The sequence below is a fragment of the Netta rufina genome (genome assembly GCF_964035555.1).
Source record: "Netta rufina genome assembly, chromosome: 12".
NCBI classification, from domain to species: Eukaryota; Metazoa; Chordata; class Aves; order Anseriformes; family Anatidae; genus Netta; species Netta rufina.
The window spans coordinates 13,499,223-13,519,638 of NC_140135.1; the positions used below are offsets into that span (position 1 = coordinate 13,499,223).

The window sequence follows — 20,416 nt, forward strand, 5'->3', positions numbered from 1 at the left end:
CTTTGGTGCCATCTTTTCCCTATACTCCAGCACTCCCACGTGATGGCATTAGGAATTGCTGGAAGTTAAAATAGCTTTTAAAGCTGTGATTCACCTGAAGTAGCTTGGGGGAATTGTGAGGCCTGTCTTGTTTTGTTGATGACCAACCGTTAATTGGTTGTATAAGGTTGAGTGGCGTGCATTTCCAATGAGAATCCCAGAGGAATTTTCTACTTAAGGTTTCTCCCCAAGCAAAATCCAAGAGCAGCTCTTTGAGTTCATCAAATGCTTGTAAAGGTTAGATCAGCTGACTGTGTCTGGGATTGGGTCCCTTTTGTTTTACCTACATGGAAGAGTTCAGCAGGTTTCCTATCAAATCCAACTACTAATTAACTTGAATGGGCATCCGAGGCTCTTAAGCATCTCAAAGTGAAGCTGGCATTTCTGAAGATGACTGCTTAGGGGTTAATGGAAAGTTTTGCCAATCCTCTCTCTTCACTCTTTCTGGGGGATTTCTGTTTATGTCAGTGGAGAACTATTGGTTAATCATTCTTATTGGAACTGGGGTCGTAGTTCAGAAACACATCAGTTTGCTAGCTAAGTAACAGTTCTGCAGTTTAACTAGCAGCAGGAGAAGGTTGGGTAGCAGTTGCTGCTGCTTTTGCCATACTTGTTCCCAAAATATTTTTTGAAACAGCTCTAAAAATGAACTTTGAATTCAAATTATTTTTATGGTCTTAATAATAAAATGCCATACACTACTGCATCAACTCCTGCCATCAATGTGTCTGTCTTTGGATAATTTGAAGATTTACCATTCTTTCATCTAACTAAAAACTTTTCAAGCATCTGAGGCCTACAGTCACTTTCTTTCCTTTTCTAATAATATTAATTATCTCAGATTTCAGGTCACAATAGTACTTATCTTTTTTCACTTGCTTTGATTGTGTATTTGCTTATCTTTCAAGTACTTCAGATTTTTCAACAGATAAAAATACACTTTTTTTTGCTTATTTATTTCTCTGAAGGTGTGTTTTGTGTGTTTGCTGTTGTTGTTTTGTGGTGTTTTAATGGAGCAAAGTCGTAAAGGGCTCTTTGTAGACAAAGGAAGAAATTCTTATTCTTTTTGCTGTAATGTGCTACCCAGGAACAACGTGTCCTGTACATATGCAAAATCTAACATCTAGCTACACAGATCAGCATGAACCTGCCATACTACTTCGTGTTCCCTCCTCTTGTGATAGCACAAGTGACAGCTTGGTATATATGAGCAGTGAATTGATTCTGCTGAAAATAAACCTGACAAATCATATGGTTAAATCCTTGGTAATCTGTTTGGATTCATCTCACCATATTGTGGAATAAATTCTGGTCTTGATAGGAGGAACAGAACAATAATAAGGGGCTAGTAAGGAAATGAGATTAGTTCAGTCCAAAAGGATCAAAATAGCAATGGTTTTGTTTTCCCGGTAAAGGTTTTGCATCTGTTTGTAAAAGGACTGATGTAAGGATGTTTTCTGGAGTTTCATGTCGGTATTGAAGTTGTGCAAGGTAATCTGTGCTTGTGTCTGCTTTTGCTAGATGTATTCTTTCATGACAGCTCACTTGTTCTGACCAATGAGCAAGAATTTTAGGGGTATGAGAAAGATCTCAAATTATCTTGGTTTTATGTTTTCAAAAGCTGATTTTTGAGTCAGAGGGCTTTTGGGCAAAGGCTTCTTGTTTGAGGCTTGATCTGTGCAATGAATTGCTCAGTTCTGACAGCATGAGTAAATGAACAGTAGCAAAGTTGTGGTGAAGTGTTAGGGGTCATCTTTCTCAAAATCCTGTTGTATTTTTCAGTAGTGGTAATATATTTAACTTGCTTACTCTGCAAAGCATGGGCATGTTTTGAAGAGGTAAAACAGACACCTTTCTGAAAACTTTCTAACGGTGTTCTGAAGTTTTACGTACTTAAACTGTGGGTCAAATTGTCCATATCCTTCCTAAGTCACTGCTGCGGCTTTTGGGTAAGCAAGATTCTCTAATCAGCTGTGTTATGCTTTGTCTTGAAAGAAAAATGAGAATTTCTTGGGTGTTTGTTTGATTTCCCTCCTGCCTACTTGAACAAAGCTGAGAAGTTTTTAAAAAATCTTTGTATGATATCACTGTTTGCTGATCTTTGAGCAGTTAACCTCCAGGGACTAGATCAGATGTCCTCAGTGGTGCTTTGCTGTCTGATGCTCTGCTCCCCCTTCTAAGGCATGCTTGGGCGCTATCAGCAAGCTCTGATCAGTGCTTCAGTTTCACTTCAGCATTCTTATTCCTTCAAACATCTCTCAGTCCCTTTTGCTCAACTACCTGTCAGCACTTTCAGCAAACCTGAACATGTACACAGCCTTATCAGAAGCTCAGCGTGTTTGTTGGAGGCTGCTGGTGAACACTGGTATTGCGGTCCTCTCACAACGAACTCTGTACTGTGCTATTTGATGTAATGCTTTGTCTGTCCCAGGCTGTTGGCCAGGTAGGAAGCCCAGCCTTTTTTGCCTGAGTAATGATGTTAGTGCTTCTGTGCCAGTAATTGCGTTCCCCAGTCTTCTGAGTTATGCACGGGTAGGATTAATATTAAGGATGGCTCTGTTCTTTCCTTTTAAAGTGTTATGTGGGGAAGTGAAATGAGATTTGTACCTGACTCTCTCCTTGGTGAGAATCATGTACCTTTAATATAATTGTGTAATGTATGTTCTGTAACTAACAGCTGAATTAGAAGTTAGTGCATGGGAGACAAATTTGTCTGATATGATCCTTCTAATAAGAAATCTGGATGATGTGCTTTTTGGGAAGTAATAAATGCTAATAAACTGGAAGTAAATTAAGATAACTCATCTCTTTTTTTTTTCCACTTTTCTTTTTACAGAACCATAGAGCAGACCCAGAAGAGCTATTCACAAAACTGGAACGTATTGGGAAAGGCTCCTTTGGTGAAGTCTTTAAAGGAATTGATAATCGGACGCAGCAAGTGGTTGCTATAAAAATCATAGACCTTGAGGAAGCAGAAGATGAAATAGAAGATATACAGCAAGAGATAACTGTTTTAAGTCAGTGTGATAGTCCTTACGTAACAAAATACTATGGATCATATTTAAAGGTAGTGTATAGTATTGCACAGATATTTGCTGGCAACATGTCACCCAGTTTCAAATGCTGCTAGGAAAAAAAAATCTGAATTTGAAGATATGTTGTCATGCCAACTTTACTTTTTTTAGTGTTTTTGTTTGTTTGTTTAACAGTTCTTTTCACTTTGTTTTGTTTCTTTTGCTACATAGTCTTTGAGGCTAGAATGTGCATAAAATGGCTACATGTCCTGCGGTTAGGGGATTGCCATTGCTGTTGCTTTTGGACCATAGTTTTCTTTCTTCCTCTACAATCTCTAGCACAACTCTGTGGCCTTTCTGGGGAAGGAAAAATACATTCATAGCTATACTAACAAAAACCTTTCTCTGATATGGAAAGAAATCATGCACCTTGTGGAGATGCCTTTGTGATTATGAAATGTAGTAGGCCTGAGACAGTAGAACTAACATCAGCGTTATGTAACTACTTTGTAAAATGGTATATTTGTAAAAATACTAAAAAAAAAAAAAAAAAAAAAAACACACAAAAAAAAAACAAAACACCCACCACAACCCTACAGAAATCCAAAATGTTGAGAAAGTCTTTTCAACTTCTGAAACTGTCCAGGTGTAATCATCTAAAATGTCCCTTAAAGTATCTGCAGTGCATATGCTTTATGTGACTTTAAAACTAAAACCATTCAAAAAAAGCTAAAAGCATTAACCGTAGTTGGTATTTAAATTGTTTGGTGTGGGGGTTGTTTTTTGAGGCTTAGTGTATAATGTTTATTGATCTTATTCCAAAGATACTTCTGATAAGCTGTGTCACACTTGAGTGATACGATAGAATTATTTGCAGAATCTATATAATAGTGTTCTCTGAGTTAGATCCTAAATGTTATCCTCCTGGTTGTTAATCACTTTTACTTTGAGTTATAAAACCCAAATGTTTGCCCTGAAGTACAAACATGTCTTGGAAGTGTTTTTGCTTGGAATCAGTTTTTCTTCAGAATTAAACAGGGATTTCAACAGTTGTAAATGGGGAAATGAAACCTTGACTTGGTTAGTGGGGGGAAGGAGACATTGTTTGAGGGGTAGTGGATGGAGGAAGCTTGGTAAGCCATGAGTTGAACAGGGACAGAAAATCGTTGTTTTATTATTACAGTAACAGGTGCTAAAGGGGTATTCCAGATCTAAATAAGTACCTGTGCTTAACAGTGGTGTCTTTGCTGTTTTTATGCAAGTCTTCCATTTTTTTCCTTTTTCTCAAATACATATATGTAGCTATTTTGTCAGTGCTATAAAACTTTCAACTCTTGGTTAGGGCTTTTTACTTTTAAAAAATTCCTGGCAAATACAGGCGTATATTAATGCTTCATTACTTTCCTCACCACTGTTTGAGTTCTTTCCATTTCTGTTCTAGATGGATAAATTCTGAAAGATTAATGCTGATCTCCTGCTTACTTTTCACACTTCTAATATTTTTGGGGAAGGAAAACTTGAGTGTGAAGTTTAGGGAGGTGTTTGTGGAATTTTGGTTACTCTTCCATTCCTTTAAGAAATTCATTTTAAAAAGTCCACAGGAATGTTTTTCATCCCAGACTAGCATGGTAGGTAATTCTATTGCTTGCTGTTCCCTGCTTAAGTTGTATCTTGGCTCCAAATTTTTCTTAGGTTAGATTTATTCTTGGTTGCTAATACTAGAGCTTTCAACTTGAGATTCCTCAGTGGAAAGAGTGTATTAGCTTTGCTATAAATGTGCAAAGAATCCTTTATGCTGACTTGAATTTTGGTAATAACAGGTATTTTGAGGGTAGTATCTGTCCAATTTTCAGAATTTAATTGCTATACCTTTTAACTTTCTGTTAACTATTATTCTGAGAATGGCTGTCAGCTTAAGTATTCAACTCTGTAGTATTTAATTCTGGATTTAATTTCTACATACACTGCAGACTTCTTCTGGAAACAGAAGTATGTGCAATTTTGTTCCAAATGACTTTATAATTAAAGGTTAAAGAACATTGAGGCTAAATTCTGAAAATGAAGACATCTTATTTCTTAGAAAGCAAAGTCCTAGGCTGTTGAGAGTAATAGCGGTTTGCTATGGATATGACTGGTACCATGATCACATTCAAAGCAGTCAAATAGGTTTGTTGGTGAATACTTGTATTTATATTTATTTATATATATATATATATATATATATATATATATATATAAAAATATATAAATCAGTGAAAATAACTCCTAAAATACTTAAAAGTAGTGGCTAAAAGAGCATTAGTATACACTAAATAGGAGACATTTTCAAAATTTAAAAGATAGTACTCTTTTTCTGTTTGCATCTTTTATTTGCCAGAAACCAAACGGGTTGAGCTCAATTGACCTCTTCTAGATAATGCTTATGGAATAGAAATAGTTCACTGAAATATAATAATTATATATGTAGCTTTCTCTGAAGCTTTAGGAATGGTGTTAGAAATGCTTTTGCAGTTTTGCACTGCTTAAACAGACTTTTCTTGTCTGTACCAAAGCAAACCATCAGTGCACGTGGTCAAATTGCTTTTAGTGCTTCTTAATATATTTTAGTTGAATAATCCCAATCACTTCCTAAATACTGTTTGCAAATTGCTGTTAATGAAACCTACGAGATTTGATGGGTTTTACTTTGAAGAAACTACTCTTGAAACCATGTCTTGACTTCAGATTTTTCTTGTCTGTTCATCCAATTGAACTGTAACTGAAAATCTTCTGTTGTAACTTATTCTTGTTCGTTGACCAATTTTAGGTAAACTTTGAACAAGCAGATTAGTGCCATCAAGGTTTAGTCAGTCTCAACTTTTCTTCTGTAAGATACCGTAGCTGATAATTGAATGTTATTTATGATTAAAACTTGAAATTAGGGATGTTAACTGTGAGGGTTTTCTAATGGCAAGCTTTTCAGATGAGTGATTTTTGCTTTGTATGGTCTATTTTAAGTATTTTGTAGCTTTACAGTTTGTTCAGTCTCCTATGGTTCCTGATGCAGAAGCAGCTTTGTGACTGACAGGAATGGACTTGACCCAGTCTTGGGCCTTGGGACTTGCCAGCAACATGCAGGCTCTTCCAGATGCTCCTCCAGCTAAGCAGAAACTGGAAGTGGGGAGGAAAGAGTGTCTTTATCTTGATTGCTTGACTTAACTCATTTGTAACTTAGTCAGCTAAGCAGATGCCATTAAGATACTCTAATGCTCTGCAGCCTAGCTGCTCTTTAGCTACAGTGTTTTCATCTGACTTCTAAATGTGGTTTTAAAAATATGGACAGTCCCTGAATATTTTTACCTAACAATGTGAAGTTATATATCTGTTATTAGATACTTCAAAAAACTTATCATTGAATAAAGATAGTAAGGTTTACTTTCTGTAGAGCTTCTTGAGATGAATCTGATGCCAGTTTTCCATTATTGTGATGCAAAAAAGGTGCAAAAAAACACCCCACAAAAAACATGTCTTTGTAATTTGGGACATCTGTGTATCTTGAATTTTGGAGCTCAAGTGGGAGTTTCCCACTGATTTAATTTTAGAGTTCTGCTATCGTTCCTATTTTTTTCTTAGTTTTTCTTTGGGTGTTTGGCAAGATCATTAGTATTTTCTAAACATTGGCAGGTGAAGTAAACACTTCTGTAGGTAGAAAAAGGTTTCAACTTTTGCTTAATGCCTTTCACAAATGTGTGTAGCATTGTGCGAGCTTACAGCTGTGCTAATGGAACTTTTTTTAGTAAGATAACTGAAATCCTGATTTATCTGTTTGTAGATGTTCATGTCTGTGTTAGGTAAAGGTCTAAATTCCACTTGTCATCCGGTATTGCATTTTGATTGCATTTAACATCATACCTCAGTAAATGAAACAGAGGTTGTGTTAAGTACCCTTCAAAGTGATAATACAGCAATGTAGCAGTGTAAGATAAGCGAGACTGCTAAAGTGAGTACCTTCTTCAACTCCATGGCTTGCCAAAATGTTGGTATTGCTATCTTATCATGGAAAAAAAAAAAGATTAAAGGTATTAAAGGTTACTGCACTTCTTGTGTGTTTTGGTTATGCCAAATTGTGAAGCTTAATAAAAAAAGCTTGTGCTTTATTTTTTGCTTGATCCCATAGAGAGCAATCTTGTCTTGATGACTGAAATACCATGATTGTTTTCCGTATTTGTGCTGTGTAGCCTTTGGAGTAGGGAATTGAGTATCCGTCCTTGTAACTAGCATAGCTGCCTAGAATTGTTCTTTCCTTTTGCAATTAAACTGAAGTTCCTTAGTTCTTTGGATTTCAGAATGGAAAACTCATACTAGCATCCAGAGACTTCCATCAAAACTGTACAGAAGTTAGTGCAGCAAAGTTTTGAGTCCATCTAAAGATATTGTTTGTTCTACATTGTCTATTTATACTTGGTCAACCTAAAATAGCTAGGAAAAAGGTTGTACATGCTTGGCTAGAAAATATCCACACCCGGTTAGGCTGGATAGTTGCAGTTTCTTTGAGACATTATTTCAGAAACACAGTACTTATTCATTTTCACCTTATGGTGTTTTCAACTAATAGTCAAATCCTCCAAACATGTCTGGTAACCACAATGTTTGCCTTAATCTGGAGTTCCTTGCAGGTCTTCTCAACTGACAAAGTAGGGCTTTATAAAAACTGCTAAAATTAGCCAGCCCTTCCCTGCTGATCTCATAATATTGGAATAGACTCTCATAAATGGCGTGTTTCTTAAATTCAGTATAAATCTAACAGAGTACACTTTGTTAGCATAATTGGATGTGTTACTTTCAGAAACTGCACCTTTATTTGCTTGTTGTATCCTCTAGATTTCTATCACTAGTCAGGAAATAGGGTAGGACAGAGTACAATCTATCAAGAGGCTTTAAAAAGTACTTCTGCTATAAGCTTATGTTCTGCTATAAGGAACTAGTGCTAGTAAATATTTGCTGCTTAAACAGTGTGCATGGTACTTTGTTTCTGCTCTATTTTAGTCATTTTTTTTTAAATACCTGTGGTATTGATTTCAACAAAACGTTTTTACGTTTTAAAGTAGTAGCCCATAGGTTAATATCTGCATTTCTGCTTCTGAGGGAACTGTGGCAAGTAGCAGATCCCAGTTTTGAAACATACACTCTGTAGATCTCATAACAAGTCTTTCTGGTTTTTTACTTACATGAATTAACTGCTTCTTGCAATTGCAGACTAAGGATGAACTCAGTACCTATAAAATCGTTAGAAGAATGTCAAATCTAGTACTGTAGCTGAGACAGCTCAACAAAGAAAGCACAGCAACTCACAGGAGTGAAGATTCAAATAGTACATAGTGAAGGAATATGTGAACTCTGCAGTGTTACTAGCAATTTAAAAACAAACTATAAGTTAGGTTACTTAAGTCATACCCTTTATCTAATTGTATTGTTCTTATCAACCTTTTTTAGTGGTTGATTTAGAATGTCTGGTCTAATAACCTAGGAAATATGAATGTTTTTGTAGGCTTCCAGGTCTAACAGTGAAGTTTCCCCTGGTTGGTGCTCACGGTGCTGCTTATTATCTCAAAATTGGAGCTGCCTATCTGATAGCAGGCATGTTTCATGATAGATAGAAGAGCTGTGAATTTTCATGTATTTATTTTTTCCCACAACTTAAGTTGGAACTTGTAGACGTGATAGATCTGCACTTGCACAACTAATGTGGATGGAGGGACAGCTAGCATCTATGTCCATTTAGTCTTTAAATTTCTGTTGTCTGAAGAGAGGTTTATGTTCTCTCACTTGCCTAAAAGCAGTTCTAAGTTCTGAGTATTTTCCTCAGATGAGAATTGTAGTGATGTTACAAGTTTTTTGTTAAAATGTTATTGATTCTGTACAGCAAATAGCTGGAAGTAATAATTTCAGTGCAAAGATAGATTGTAGTTCTTGCAGAAGACTTAGATTAAAACGCTGGCTTTAAACTTAAACCCCCCACCAGAATCTTTTTTTTCTCTTTAATTCCGTTTCTTTAGGTGGAATGGATCAGCTTAGAGGAAAGCGATTTGGGGGGAGGAGGAAGGTGGTGACGTATATCTCTTTTGTTGTTGTTTTTGCTCTTATATGGAAGTCAAACTTTAATTGATATGTAGGCATCTTGCACGGGAGCTATGTGATCATTCTGCAGGAAGTAATTAGATGCATCTTAATCATTAATGGGTTTCTGTATTTGTATTCTCCTAACAGTATACTGGTAGTCCATTGAAGGACTTTTTTTATGGCACCCTTGGACTTCTAACAGCTCATGCATTCTTTTACAGGGCACAAAACTATGGATAATAATGGAATACTTGGGTGGAGGGTCAGCTTTGGATCTTGTAAGTATATAATATTTGCATTATAAGTATGAATAAAACCTACGTAATTGTGTTTTCGTATCACTTAATTCAATCAAGTCCCTGGAGGCTGTTAATGTTGCATCACTGCTACGTTATAGTGCTCCAAAAATTGTTGATTTGCATGGTAGTTCTGTTACATGTTGGTACATTGAGTTGGTGTTATTTTTGTTTGTTTGTTTTACTGTTTGTCTCTAAGCATTAGGAAACTCTTGTTCGTAGTCAAATGGAAGACAAATTGTGGTGTTTTTCTTTTTAGTATGAGAAGTACTGTTTGCCCCATACAGGGTGTAGGAGGGTGGGTGACTTGTCTTGAGTGAGGAGTTTTTGTGTTTGTTTTGTTTTGGCGGTGTCCAGTCCCGCCCCCCCCCCCCCCCCCTCCAGATCAGAGTGTATTCATTACAGTTGCATACAAAATGTTTCCATTAGGATCAGGTCTCAGGAATTAATGTTGTGTGTGCCTACAGAGTATAATTAACACCTAACCAATTAAAATTAATTTTTCCATTTTCTGTTAAACATGAAAGTACCTTTTATTTAAGATTGTGTAGCATTCACAAAGGATGTAACTTAGATAGAACAAGCGCACAGTCCACTTCACGTGGATGTGGTTTCCCCATACTTTCGGTATTGCTCCGCCTCAACTGTAAAACTTCAAGACCCACCCTTTCCTGCAAGATAATATAACTCAGTCTTTGTGTGATTCTGAAGGAAAAATATCATGTCTTCAGTATTACAACATGGTGTTAATTATATAGTTGCTACCGGTTCTCCTTTCTGCAAAGGTTTAAGTCTATGCTTAACTTCACAGATCTATTTAAACTTCATGAAATTACATCACATCAGCTCAAGTCTAGGAATGCAAAAACATAGTAATTATGTATAGTGTATAGTACTTTGTAGCTTTGGAACTTAGTCTTTTTGAGAGCAAGACTGTGAGATAATTCTTTAACATTTTCACATAATTTATAGTCTTTCGTGGATTGTCAGGAAATAATAAAGTTGTTTTTTTTTAGTATTGTTCAGTGGTTTCACTTGTTCTTTTGGAGGATAAAACCTTAATTTTTAGCTTCTTTCACTTTGCTTCAATTTTTCATGATGTTATAGTTTTCTATTTCACTATAGTTTTTTGTGGGTTTTTGATTCTTGGTTTTATAGTAGAATCACACACCTTAATACTTCTGTTTTATTTACATAGCTTTCCCATGTGCAGAACTTACAAGCAGCTTTATAGTAGTGCATTATGTTCTCCTTGCAAAGGCAAGCATGGAATCAAAAATATTGGAACAAGGAAAAAAGAAGTATTGTTAACTTTAAAAACAGCATTCAATAGACATTTATTTTGAAATAAACTGTTTTTCTTCATACACATTTTAAAATGCAAAATTCAGTCCACTGTGTTTGATGGAAAACTCAAACTTCTTAGTAAGTTCTAGCTTTTCATGTGTGTTGCATGCTTAGGGGACTATACTGTATATTAAAAAAAAAAAAAAAGTAGCAGTGCTTTGCATGTATTATCAGTAGAGGAGCTGTGAAGATGATTGTTCTAATGGCACCTATTTGTGATAGAATATTGAGTTACTTAATTGAATCTTCATTTTATGAATTCTTTTAGCTCTTTACATTAAAAATGTTTCAAGTTAATATTTAATTAAATCAATAAGAAGGCAGAAATTAGATGTAAGAATAAAACTATTTTACTGTGTCTTTTCTCTAAAGCTGCGTGCTGGCCCATTTGATGAGTTCCAGATCGCTACCATGCTAAAGGAAATCTTGAAAGGTCTTGACTACCTACATTCAGAGAAAAAAATTCACAGGGATATAAAAGGTGCATTTAAAATGTAACTTTGTTAAAGCCCTTAAAAATCATGGGAGCAGCATTCTAAATTAGATGTTATATTATTTCCATTTGGCAGCTGCCAATGTCTTGTTATCAGAGCAAGGTGATGTTAAGCTTGCTGATTTTGGAGTTGCTGGGCAGCTGACAGACACGCAAATTAAGAGGAATACCTTTGTTGGAACTCCATTTTGGATGGCCCCTGAAGTTATTCAGCAGTCAGCGTATGATTCAAAAGTAAGTATGAGAGTAGAATATATTTTCTTTGTGTCTGCAGATCTAACAGAAAGCATTTTTTTGTCTTTTTCTAGCTTTATCAATACTGAAAAAAGTTTATTTCAGATTACATGATTTTAAGTAACAAAAGAACAATTAAATTGTTATTACAGTTTATAAACTGTATAAATAAACTGGATGTCACTGTACTGCCATACAAGATCCATGAAAACTCAGCAAGTAAACTTGATGCTTTCCTGTTAACATTCTGTTAGAGAAACTCCCTGGATACTTTGTGTTGTGGGTTTATTTTTGTTTAATTTAAATTCAGTGTTTCCCACTTTATTCAAGTAGTAATAAAGCTTTCATATCAGAATACTACCAGAATTTATCACCTTATTTTAAACCTAAGATCAGGGCTGAAATTTTACTCTATTCTCACTCTTTTATATGACATGAATCTTACCATTTGAACTTAATTTCTTAAGATGCAGGTATTTAAGTTGGTCTCTAGGCTTCCTCTTACTGTCAAAGGAGAAGGAATTGGATGGGTTGCCTGCCCTTCCATTATCTACAGAAGGGTGACTTGTGTGAGACAAAGTTTAGCTTTACTATTCATCTGTGTTTTGTCAGTATACGTTGGACTTTTAATCCGTGATTGCATTTCTACAACTTGCTGTCAGGTATTTCCGATGACCTGTGTACTTCCGAAGATTTCAGCTAATTGTAGACAAATTGGAAGGGAGAGTTTCTCGGTGTGAACAAACAGTAGGAAAGCAGACACTATACCCCCGCCATGTTTTCTGCGGGTTTGGAGCTGCTGCTAAAAATCACTATAAGGAAGGAAAGTGAAGTTTGAAGAAATTTTGTACATGGAAGGGCTTCTTGCTGATAATAAGGAGCATATACATTCACTTGTAATTTTCATGTGTAGAGTTCCAGTGGTACAGCTGTAATACTCTTTCCATGGCTTTTTGGGAAAGTACTCTAGCTTGTTTTTAAAATGCATGTTACCCTGTCCAAGTGAAAATAATTCCTCTTCGGTTTGCCCTGTGGGTAAATCAGCTGTACCACCCCTTCATTTACATTCTGCCAGCAACCTAATCTCCTGTGTTCTGTATCTCCTCACTATTGTTGCGAGAGCAATGCCCTTTCTCCTTTCTTTCTTAGCCAGAAGTCTAGAAGTATGAAAGAGGCAAGCCTTTGGGTAGGACAGATGAAAAGGTTTTGGACAGGATACACTGATTTCTAGTCTAATACTGAAAAGTATTTTGGCATCTGGACTGATTTTTAACTTCTCTGTTCCCCTCTTCAAAATAGTAGAAAATGAAATAAATTAGTACACTTTTATAGCAATAGAGACTTAAAAGCCCCATCTCTTTCAAAATGTTTTGTTCCAGTTATGAGCTAGCTTATTTTTTCAATGTTAAATTACAGATATTTTAGTTCTTCTTATGAATAGGAAAGGAGTATTGGAGAGATGCAACTTGTAACCCTTCTTTACTATATGGGCAGCTTTAGATTATGACTATTTGCCAAGTGTAGTCCATCATTCCCATTTTTAATGAGAAACACCTATAGTGACTTGAATGGCTCTTGCAACTAATCTAAAAAGATGCAAATGATGTATATTTCACTTCGGAGAATCTCCAGGTTGGAAGATTGCATAGTTCATAAGACAAAAATAAAATTTGTCTCTGTATCAATAATGCTTATTTCTAGGTAAAAATAGTATCAATTATTTAGAAACTTTTGCTCCCAACTTGGTGTCTCAGATCTAACCAGAGTTGTTGATCATTTTCCAGCTAACTTCATAAAGCTGTTAGGAAAGAAATAGACAGTGCAACAATACTGATTTTGTATACATTGGTCAAAGTTATTCAAGACTGATGAAATCACTTAGGTCTTTGGAAATTATAGCCTTTGAGTATTAAAAAAGAATCTTTATGCATTTTGTACTGAGACCAAAGTTAACTTTATTATATAAATGCAGATTTCAGTTACTAAATACTTTGTTGTGATATCATTTAACTTTATATTATAAGTAACTTTTTCCCTTCTCAGGCTGACATCTGGTCATTGGGAATCACTGCTATTGAACTAGCCAAAGGGGAGCCACCCAACTCCGATATGCATCCAATGAGAGTTCTGTTTCTCATTCCAAAAAACAATCCTCCAACTTTGTTAGGAGAATTCAGTAAACCTTTTAAAGAATTCATCGATGCGTGTCTGAATAAGGATCCAACATTTGTGAGTAGATAAGTGTTTGTGTGTAGAGATCTATAATTATATTTTGTAATACATGTTTGTGAAGTATTCTGCTGGTACGGTACATCGTAGTTAATTGAAATAATTTTGGAGACTATACTTTTGACTGTAAATATTAATGGTACTTCTTAACAACTATCTCTTCACCCCAGCCTGTTGTGTTTAAAATAATGAAGGGGGGAGGAGGGGGTACAGAAGAAATGATGATGGCAGAGGCAACTTCCTACAATGCATGTGAACATAGGATAAGGTCAGAAGAGAAGCTTTGAAAGAGGAGAGAATCCTAAATCTCTTCCCTAGCAGAACTTTTGCTGTCTGCTTGAATTCTGCTTACAAGGAAATGTTGCAGTGGAGAAATTTGATTAGTCATTTTCCTGGGTGTGTACTTTCTAGCATAGAAGGGTAAGCAATAGTCTGTGTGTGACTTGATCGTATTTTTAGAGTGCTTGTAAATGTGGATTACTGGCTTCTCTCAACTTCCTGTTTCTACTAATTTCCTGATGCTGTATGAGCTAAGTCAGTTGTCATACTAAATCTCCCCTACTAACATTTAAAGTCACAAAATGTTAGCATAACATTAAATACTTAAGTGTTTCTTATAGCGCCCTACAGCAAAAGAACTTCTGAAGCACAAATTCATTATGAAAAATGCCAAGAAGACTTCATACCTGACAGAACTAATTGATAGGTTTAAGAGATGGAAAGCAGAGGGACATAGTAGCGATGAAACTGATTCCGATGGTTCTGATTCGTAAGTTAATTTTCACAATTTAGTCTCTATCTGACTTTTTCTGTTTTGCATTGGCTTCTTTCAAGGAAATCCTCTGTTTGAAACTGAAGACTAATGTATAAGTCAAGCTATGCACTCATTCGCTTTCAATTTTTTTAAATCTAAACTCAGTTTCAGTGCTGTTTAAGTGCTGTGTATTTCCTAGTTTGGGGCTAGTGGTTATACCAAAAACAATGAATTATAATCAGAAATACCACAGAGCAAGGCTGAGGTGTACAAAGAGGTTTGCACAATGTGGGTGGAACAACATACCTTCTGTAAGTGTCTTGCCTTTCTGGACATCAGATAACTGTTTTAAATGGGATGTCATAGGAGAAGGTAAGCTTTACAAGTAGGCATCCTCTGTTTGCTTTGTATTTCAAGTTGGTCTCTGAAGTTGTTTTTCTGAAGTTCAGTTAACATTTCAACACATGCTTTTTTCCCTTGTTTTAAGGCATACAGAAATAATCCATATAGATTTGCTATGTATTTGGGTTACCTGTGGTTGCTTAGCATTATGCTGCGGCTAGTATTATGTACATCATATCCTTTTTCTTAGGGAGTCAAGTAACAAAGAAAACAACTCTCATCCTGAGTGGAGCTTTACTACAGTTCGAAAGAAACCAGATGCAAAAAAGCTGCAGAATGGGACGGTATGTAGTCTAACGAGTTCTTCTTTAAGTGATAGTTTTGAAGCCATTGTAAGGTAGTGTTTAAACTTGTAATTATTCGGTTTTCTTAAGAATTGACTACTTTTTTGTAGTCCAACAGATAATGCTTGTTAATGACATTTCCTATGCCTGTGTCAGCCTTAATTGCAAAAGATACCACATTCTAATAGAACAGTATCTGTTCAAAGATATGTGAATTTTAAACTGTTATATAATATTAGAGAAGAGAAATTGGAGCGTGACAATGTGGCATATGTCATCAGGCATCTATTTCTGTATTTCCTAACGTTTGTTGACGTACTGTACCTTCATTGTTTTGTGATATGTTACAAGGACTGTGTTGAATTCAGCTGAACTTTCAAAATCATGTAAGCTGCATTTAACACAGCATACGTATGGTATAGGAATATACTGATATCCTGATTTGTTAATTTTTAGGATCAAGATCTTGTTAAAACCCTGAGTTGTTTAACTATGATAATCACCCCTGTGTTTGCTGAGGTAAGTTTTACCTTCAAAGAAATTTTTAAGTTATTGCCCAAGCACCTGATGAATTCTGTAAGCTTTATCTGCTTTGGTTTGCTACTCAGCTCAAACAGCAGGACACAAATAATGCTAGCAGAAAGAAAGCAATTGAGGAACTTGAGAAAAGCATCAATATGGCAGAAGCAACATGTCCAGGGATCACAGATAAGATGGTGAAGAAACTTATGGAGAAATTTCAGAAGTAAGTGAAGAAAGTTTTGCATGCATTTAAAAAAATATGTGTGTGTGTGTTTTTATGGGCGGGGGAGAAATACTTCCATTAAGGAAAAGCTAGTTGATATTCAAGCATTTCATATGCTAGGGAAGTTTGAATACAGTATTTTGATCCGTTAGATCTGTTATATTTAGGGCTCTACATTCTTAGCTTCAGTAGTTACATGTAACATGTCTGGTTATTGAAAGAAAAACTAATGCTAACAATAACTTTTTTTCTGCTTGGTCTTTACACTCTGGAATTTTACTGTAGTTGTTACATTTTGCTTCCTTTAATTTAACCTGCAGTTTTATCTTAACCATATTTATAGCAAGGAAGGGGAGCAGGAGAATCCTTACTAGTTTAATGATGCATAGATAGTTACTTGCTGTCTGCCAAGATGAGACACAGTAATTAACAAAAAACTTATTTTTTTTTTATCTGTAGATTTTCTGTTAATGACTCATCCTAAGAAACTTCACATAAGTGACTGCTGTTTCATATGGACCCAGTGAAACCCACCAAAACTACTTCAAGCTTGGCAGTGCTTAGCTCATGAGCTCCTTGTGCCTTTTGGATCTTTGCAACATATTGATGGTGATTTGAGGATTTGAAAGAACCTACTCAACTATTTTGTGGCAGTGCACATGGTTTTATATTTTCAGGAAATTATTTTGTAAAGAACAACTTTTAATATTGTAGTTTCACCAGTTTAATCTGATAAATGTTGAGGTGCAGTTTTGCTTTTAGAAATAACCATTACTTTAGTTGATAGAAAGTGCAAGTACAGTATGTTTTGATGCTATTTTGTTCCTGTACACAGGGATGTACAGGTCTTTTGTATTCATGAGTTAAACTTTTGTAAATCACTAACAAGCTTCAGAGAAAATAGCTTTTTCACAAGCATATTCAAAACATGTATTGTAGTGGCAAGGGTATTGCTGTAGCACCTGCTTCAACCAGCATATAGTTATCGTGCCCTGAAGAATAAACCTGCAACAGTATCTATTATAATTCTAAATTGGTACAGTATTTTAGGCAGCTCTATGATTAAATATATTTGAGAGCAATATGTCAATAGTTTGCAGGTGATATGTAGCAACAGGTATATCCTGATGTACAGTATATGTATTACCTTTTAGAACAAGTAGTAATTCAATCTTATATCATCATGGTAGGAAAATTAAAGCAATACAGTTGAGGGGGTGGGGCTTTTGGCAATAATGGACAAAAACTGAAGTCCAATTTTATTTAATTTAATTTTTTTCCTCTGAGTATACATACCTGGGTGGAAGGGAGCCAGAGAAGCCGAGCGTCGCATGATACATACCTCACAAGCAGGTATAAGTGTAACACCAGCGTTCTTTGTGGTGGTGTTGTTTCTCCTGTAAGATATTTATACACATTTTTGTTCTTAAATACATTAAATACAGTACATCAACATAATTTGTTTATAATTTTCTGAAAGTGTATTTTAAATATGTATTTACCAGTTAATATGCAAATAACTGAGTTATAGATATTCTTTCACAAAAAGGTAGTACTGTGCAGTATGGAGTGATTTTTTTCATAAAAAGTAGGTAAGATTATAAAGTTGCTTTCAGTTATATATTTATGGTACTGCTAACTGGGTAATCTCTTCTGGTTTTTTATTATTTTTTTTGTTATTGTTTTTCTTTCTTTTTCAACCCAGTATGTATATTATGCTGAAATTTTGAACTGGGATTTTTTTTCAGTACTTAGCTGTGGAACTGTTGGTGTAAATTTATTTTTGATAAAGGTTGGGTGTGTTTATTTTATGGTTCAGACCTGCACATTTTGTTTTTGCACAAAAGTCATTTTAAAAAATCTGAAATATATCTGCCAAATATTAAAAAAGTAATGGTGTGCAAGTAAATACTGCATTTTTAGTCAAATGTTGCCATTACATCGTTTTTATATAAAGGACACTTGTGAGAGATGGTGGTTAGATATGCCAAGGACAATTATTTTCAATGGTGCCTACACTGTAAAAAATTTAAAAAAGGAAAAAAAAAGAATAACTTTGTTTTAATTTTAAAGAAGTGTTTCTGTTTAAAACTTTCATCTGCTATATAACTGAAATTCAATTAGAATTTATATCTGAGAAAAAGTCTGGAAATAGTTTTTGAAAACAATAATGTTATGGATTAAATAAATATTTTTATAAATGTAAAAGCAGCAAAAGTTGTAAATACAGTTGATCTGAAGCTTTACAAAATAACTGCATCACAGAAACAAATTGTAGTGCTTCTCTAGCTTCTGTAGTTGTTAGTCTTGTAAATCTGTTTATAGATGAAGCTTATTTCAATGTTTTGGGGGGTTTTAAATGGTTTAAAAATAAATATTTAAGTTCTGTAAACTTTCATGAGCTCTTTCTGTTGTGCATTTTATTCTGGATTTTAATAAATGTGCAGAGGCGTGGATATACCTCCTATCTTGTCTTATGGTTTAGCAAAGGTGTTCCTTACACAGTTGTTTTGAAAAGGTTTTGGGTCACTCTCCCCCACCCCCCATGCTGTTCTTGTCTGGAAGATACCTACCAGCTGCTATGCAACAGGGAGTGCTAGAGAGACAGAGCAACTCCAGGATTCAGTTTTGGTTTCAGTCCCATAGAGGAGTGTTCAGGATCTGTGTGCTCAAATGAATGTTCATGGCCTGTGACAACGTAGTGTGACCTAATATCTCTGTGGGCTTAATTGTGAATTTGGCATTGTAAAATGAAGGTACAAAAAGGCCAGGGCCACAGTTACCTCAGCTTTTACTTCACCAGTCTCATCCTAAATCTCATTGCAAAGACCTCCATATTCATTTCTCAGAATTAAAATCATGTTTTCTCCTGTATGTCACTTCCCTTAAGGTGTGTTGTTTTTTTTTATGAGACCAAGGGGAGAGGTGATAAGAATTTCTCCTGAATTTTGTAATTAGTGGTAATACCCTGTTGACACAGTCTTTAATCTATGCAACTCCATATCCTGTTCTGGGTAGCAAGGGTTAGTGAATTAATTAATCTGTCCTATTTATGTGGTAAGACTGTAGCATGTTACTGAACTATGGTATCTCTTCCTGTGAAATGGGTGGGTCATATGCCTACCTCACTGGACAGTATTGGGAAAAAGTCATCCATATATGCATAAAACAGCTTCATTCTCTTGTAAGAACAGTCCATTTAAAGACTACTTTATTGTACTGCACATGGAATTCTTGCACCTAAGGTCTCTGTGCATTGTACGACTGTAACTCTTAAAAATGGACGTCTGTATTACTGGTTTCCAGAGAACAGTGTCTTTTTCCCCATGACTTGTTAGATATTGATGAACTGTGTAACTTAATCAGCAGTATTCTGTTGCTGGCAGATAGATAATGGGAAGAGATATCAAGATATTCATTTAGGAATCATCTTCTTGTGTGTTTGGTTTGTTAGGTTTCCCACAGTAGATGGAGAAGAATTGATACTGAAGTAGTCTTATCAAAGTAGTCTGAATCACAGAGTAGAGAAATATGTTTGTTCATGGGTAGATGAGTCCTTTATCAATGTAATCATTCTTAAAACCCCTGGTCTCTTAATTCCTCTAGCACACTTCTGTACAGTAAGCTTTGTAGTATTGTAAAAACCTGTTCTTGCATTCAATTGAATGTCTATAGTTGAATAGGAAAGTACATAGATTCTTGATGTGTTTGCACAAGGCTTAGCAATTGTTAAAGGTCTCATTTTTATAACACTGTTTTATGACTTAACACTGGAATAAAATTATTTTATTCTTTACAAAGTTTTAATGGTATGTATGTTGGCTTGCCTTATTTCACATCTTTCCAATAAATGAAGTTACACTTTAGTATAGAAATTAGTTAAATTTGCTGGAATCTTAGACCTCCTCCAAACTAATGTTCTTCATATACTGTGTACATTTTGATGCTTTTTTAACTTAATGCATACACCTATATGTTAAAAAAAAAAAAAAAAAAAAAAAAAAACCCTGAATATCTTGCATGTAAATCTCAAGATTAGCTTTATCTGTAAGTGATGTATTTTATGACCCCCAGCTACATCAGTCCAAATGCATTGAGTAGCTTAATATTTTGATGCTATAATGCTTCTGTGCCCCCACCCAATTAATACTGCTTGCTTGCTTAAGGGATATGTTTGCATTTTCCCAGGTACTGATATGTCTTTTATCAGCAGCAGTCCCTGTCATCTCTCTATCCTCGGTATTTTTTGTTCATTTGTTTTACTAGTGAAACACACTCAATATTCTTTCCTCTTCTTGGTGAACAGGGCTGAGAAGGGACTATACAGGTACCACAGGGAAGGACTGATGCAAAGGTTATTTTGGTTGTTCCTTTGCATGTGTGCCACTGCTTACTGAGATTGTTCCTTTATTTTAGTCAGTCCCAGCAAAGCTGGCTTATGTAATGATTTTAGCTTAATTTCTGTCACTTACTCAGGACT

At 35.3% G+C, this 20,416-nt stretch overlaps 1 protein-coding gene across 2 annotated transcripts in view; it reads left to right on the forward strand.

Moving 5' to 3' along the window:
- The window catches only part of STK26 (serine/threonine kinase 26), a gene marked incomplete at its 3' end in the record, with an annotated part of 31,566 nt that extends 13,234 nt beyond the window's left edge, over positions 1 to 18,332 (forward strand). The window contains exons 3-12 of one of the 2 annotated variants that reach the window (XM_084293998.1): positions 2,876 to 3,106; positions 9,374 to 9,430; positions 11,168 to 11,276; positions 11,365 to 11,522; positions 13,566 to 13,751; positions 14,372 to 14,520; positions 15,098 to 15,191; positions 15,648 to 15,710; positions 15,800 to 15,936; positions 16,396 to 18,332. In XM_084293998.1, coding sequence (XP_084150124.1) covers positions 2,876 to 3,106; positions 9,374 to 9,430; positions 11,168 to 11,276; positions 11,365 to 11,522; positions 13,566 to 13,751; positions 14,372 to 14,520; positions 15,098 to 15,191; positions 15,648 to 15,710; positions 15,800 to 15,936; positions 16,396 to 16,420 — 1,209 coding nt within the window. Of the gene's footprint in view, positions 1 to 2,875; positions 3,107 to 9,373; positions 9,431 to 11,167; positions 11,277 to 11,364; positions 11,523 to 13,565; positions 13,752 to 14,371; positions 14,521 to 15,097; positions 15,192 to 15,647; positions 15,711 to 15,799; positions 15,941 to 16,395 lie in introns of those variants that run through there. The other variant, XM_084293999.1, reaches the window with a different exon arrangement.
- Positions 18,333 to 20,416: the final 2,084 nt, after the last annotated feature.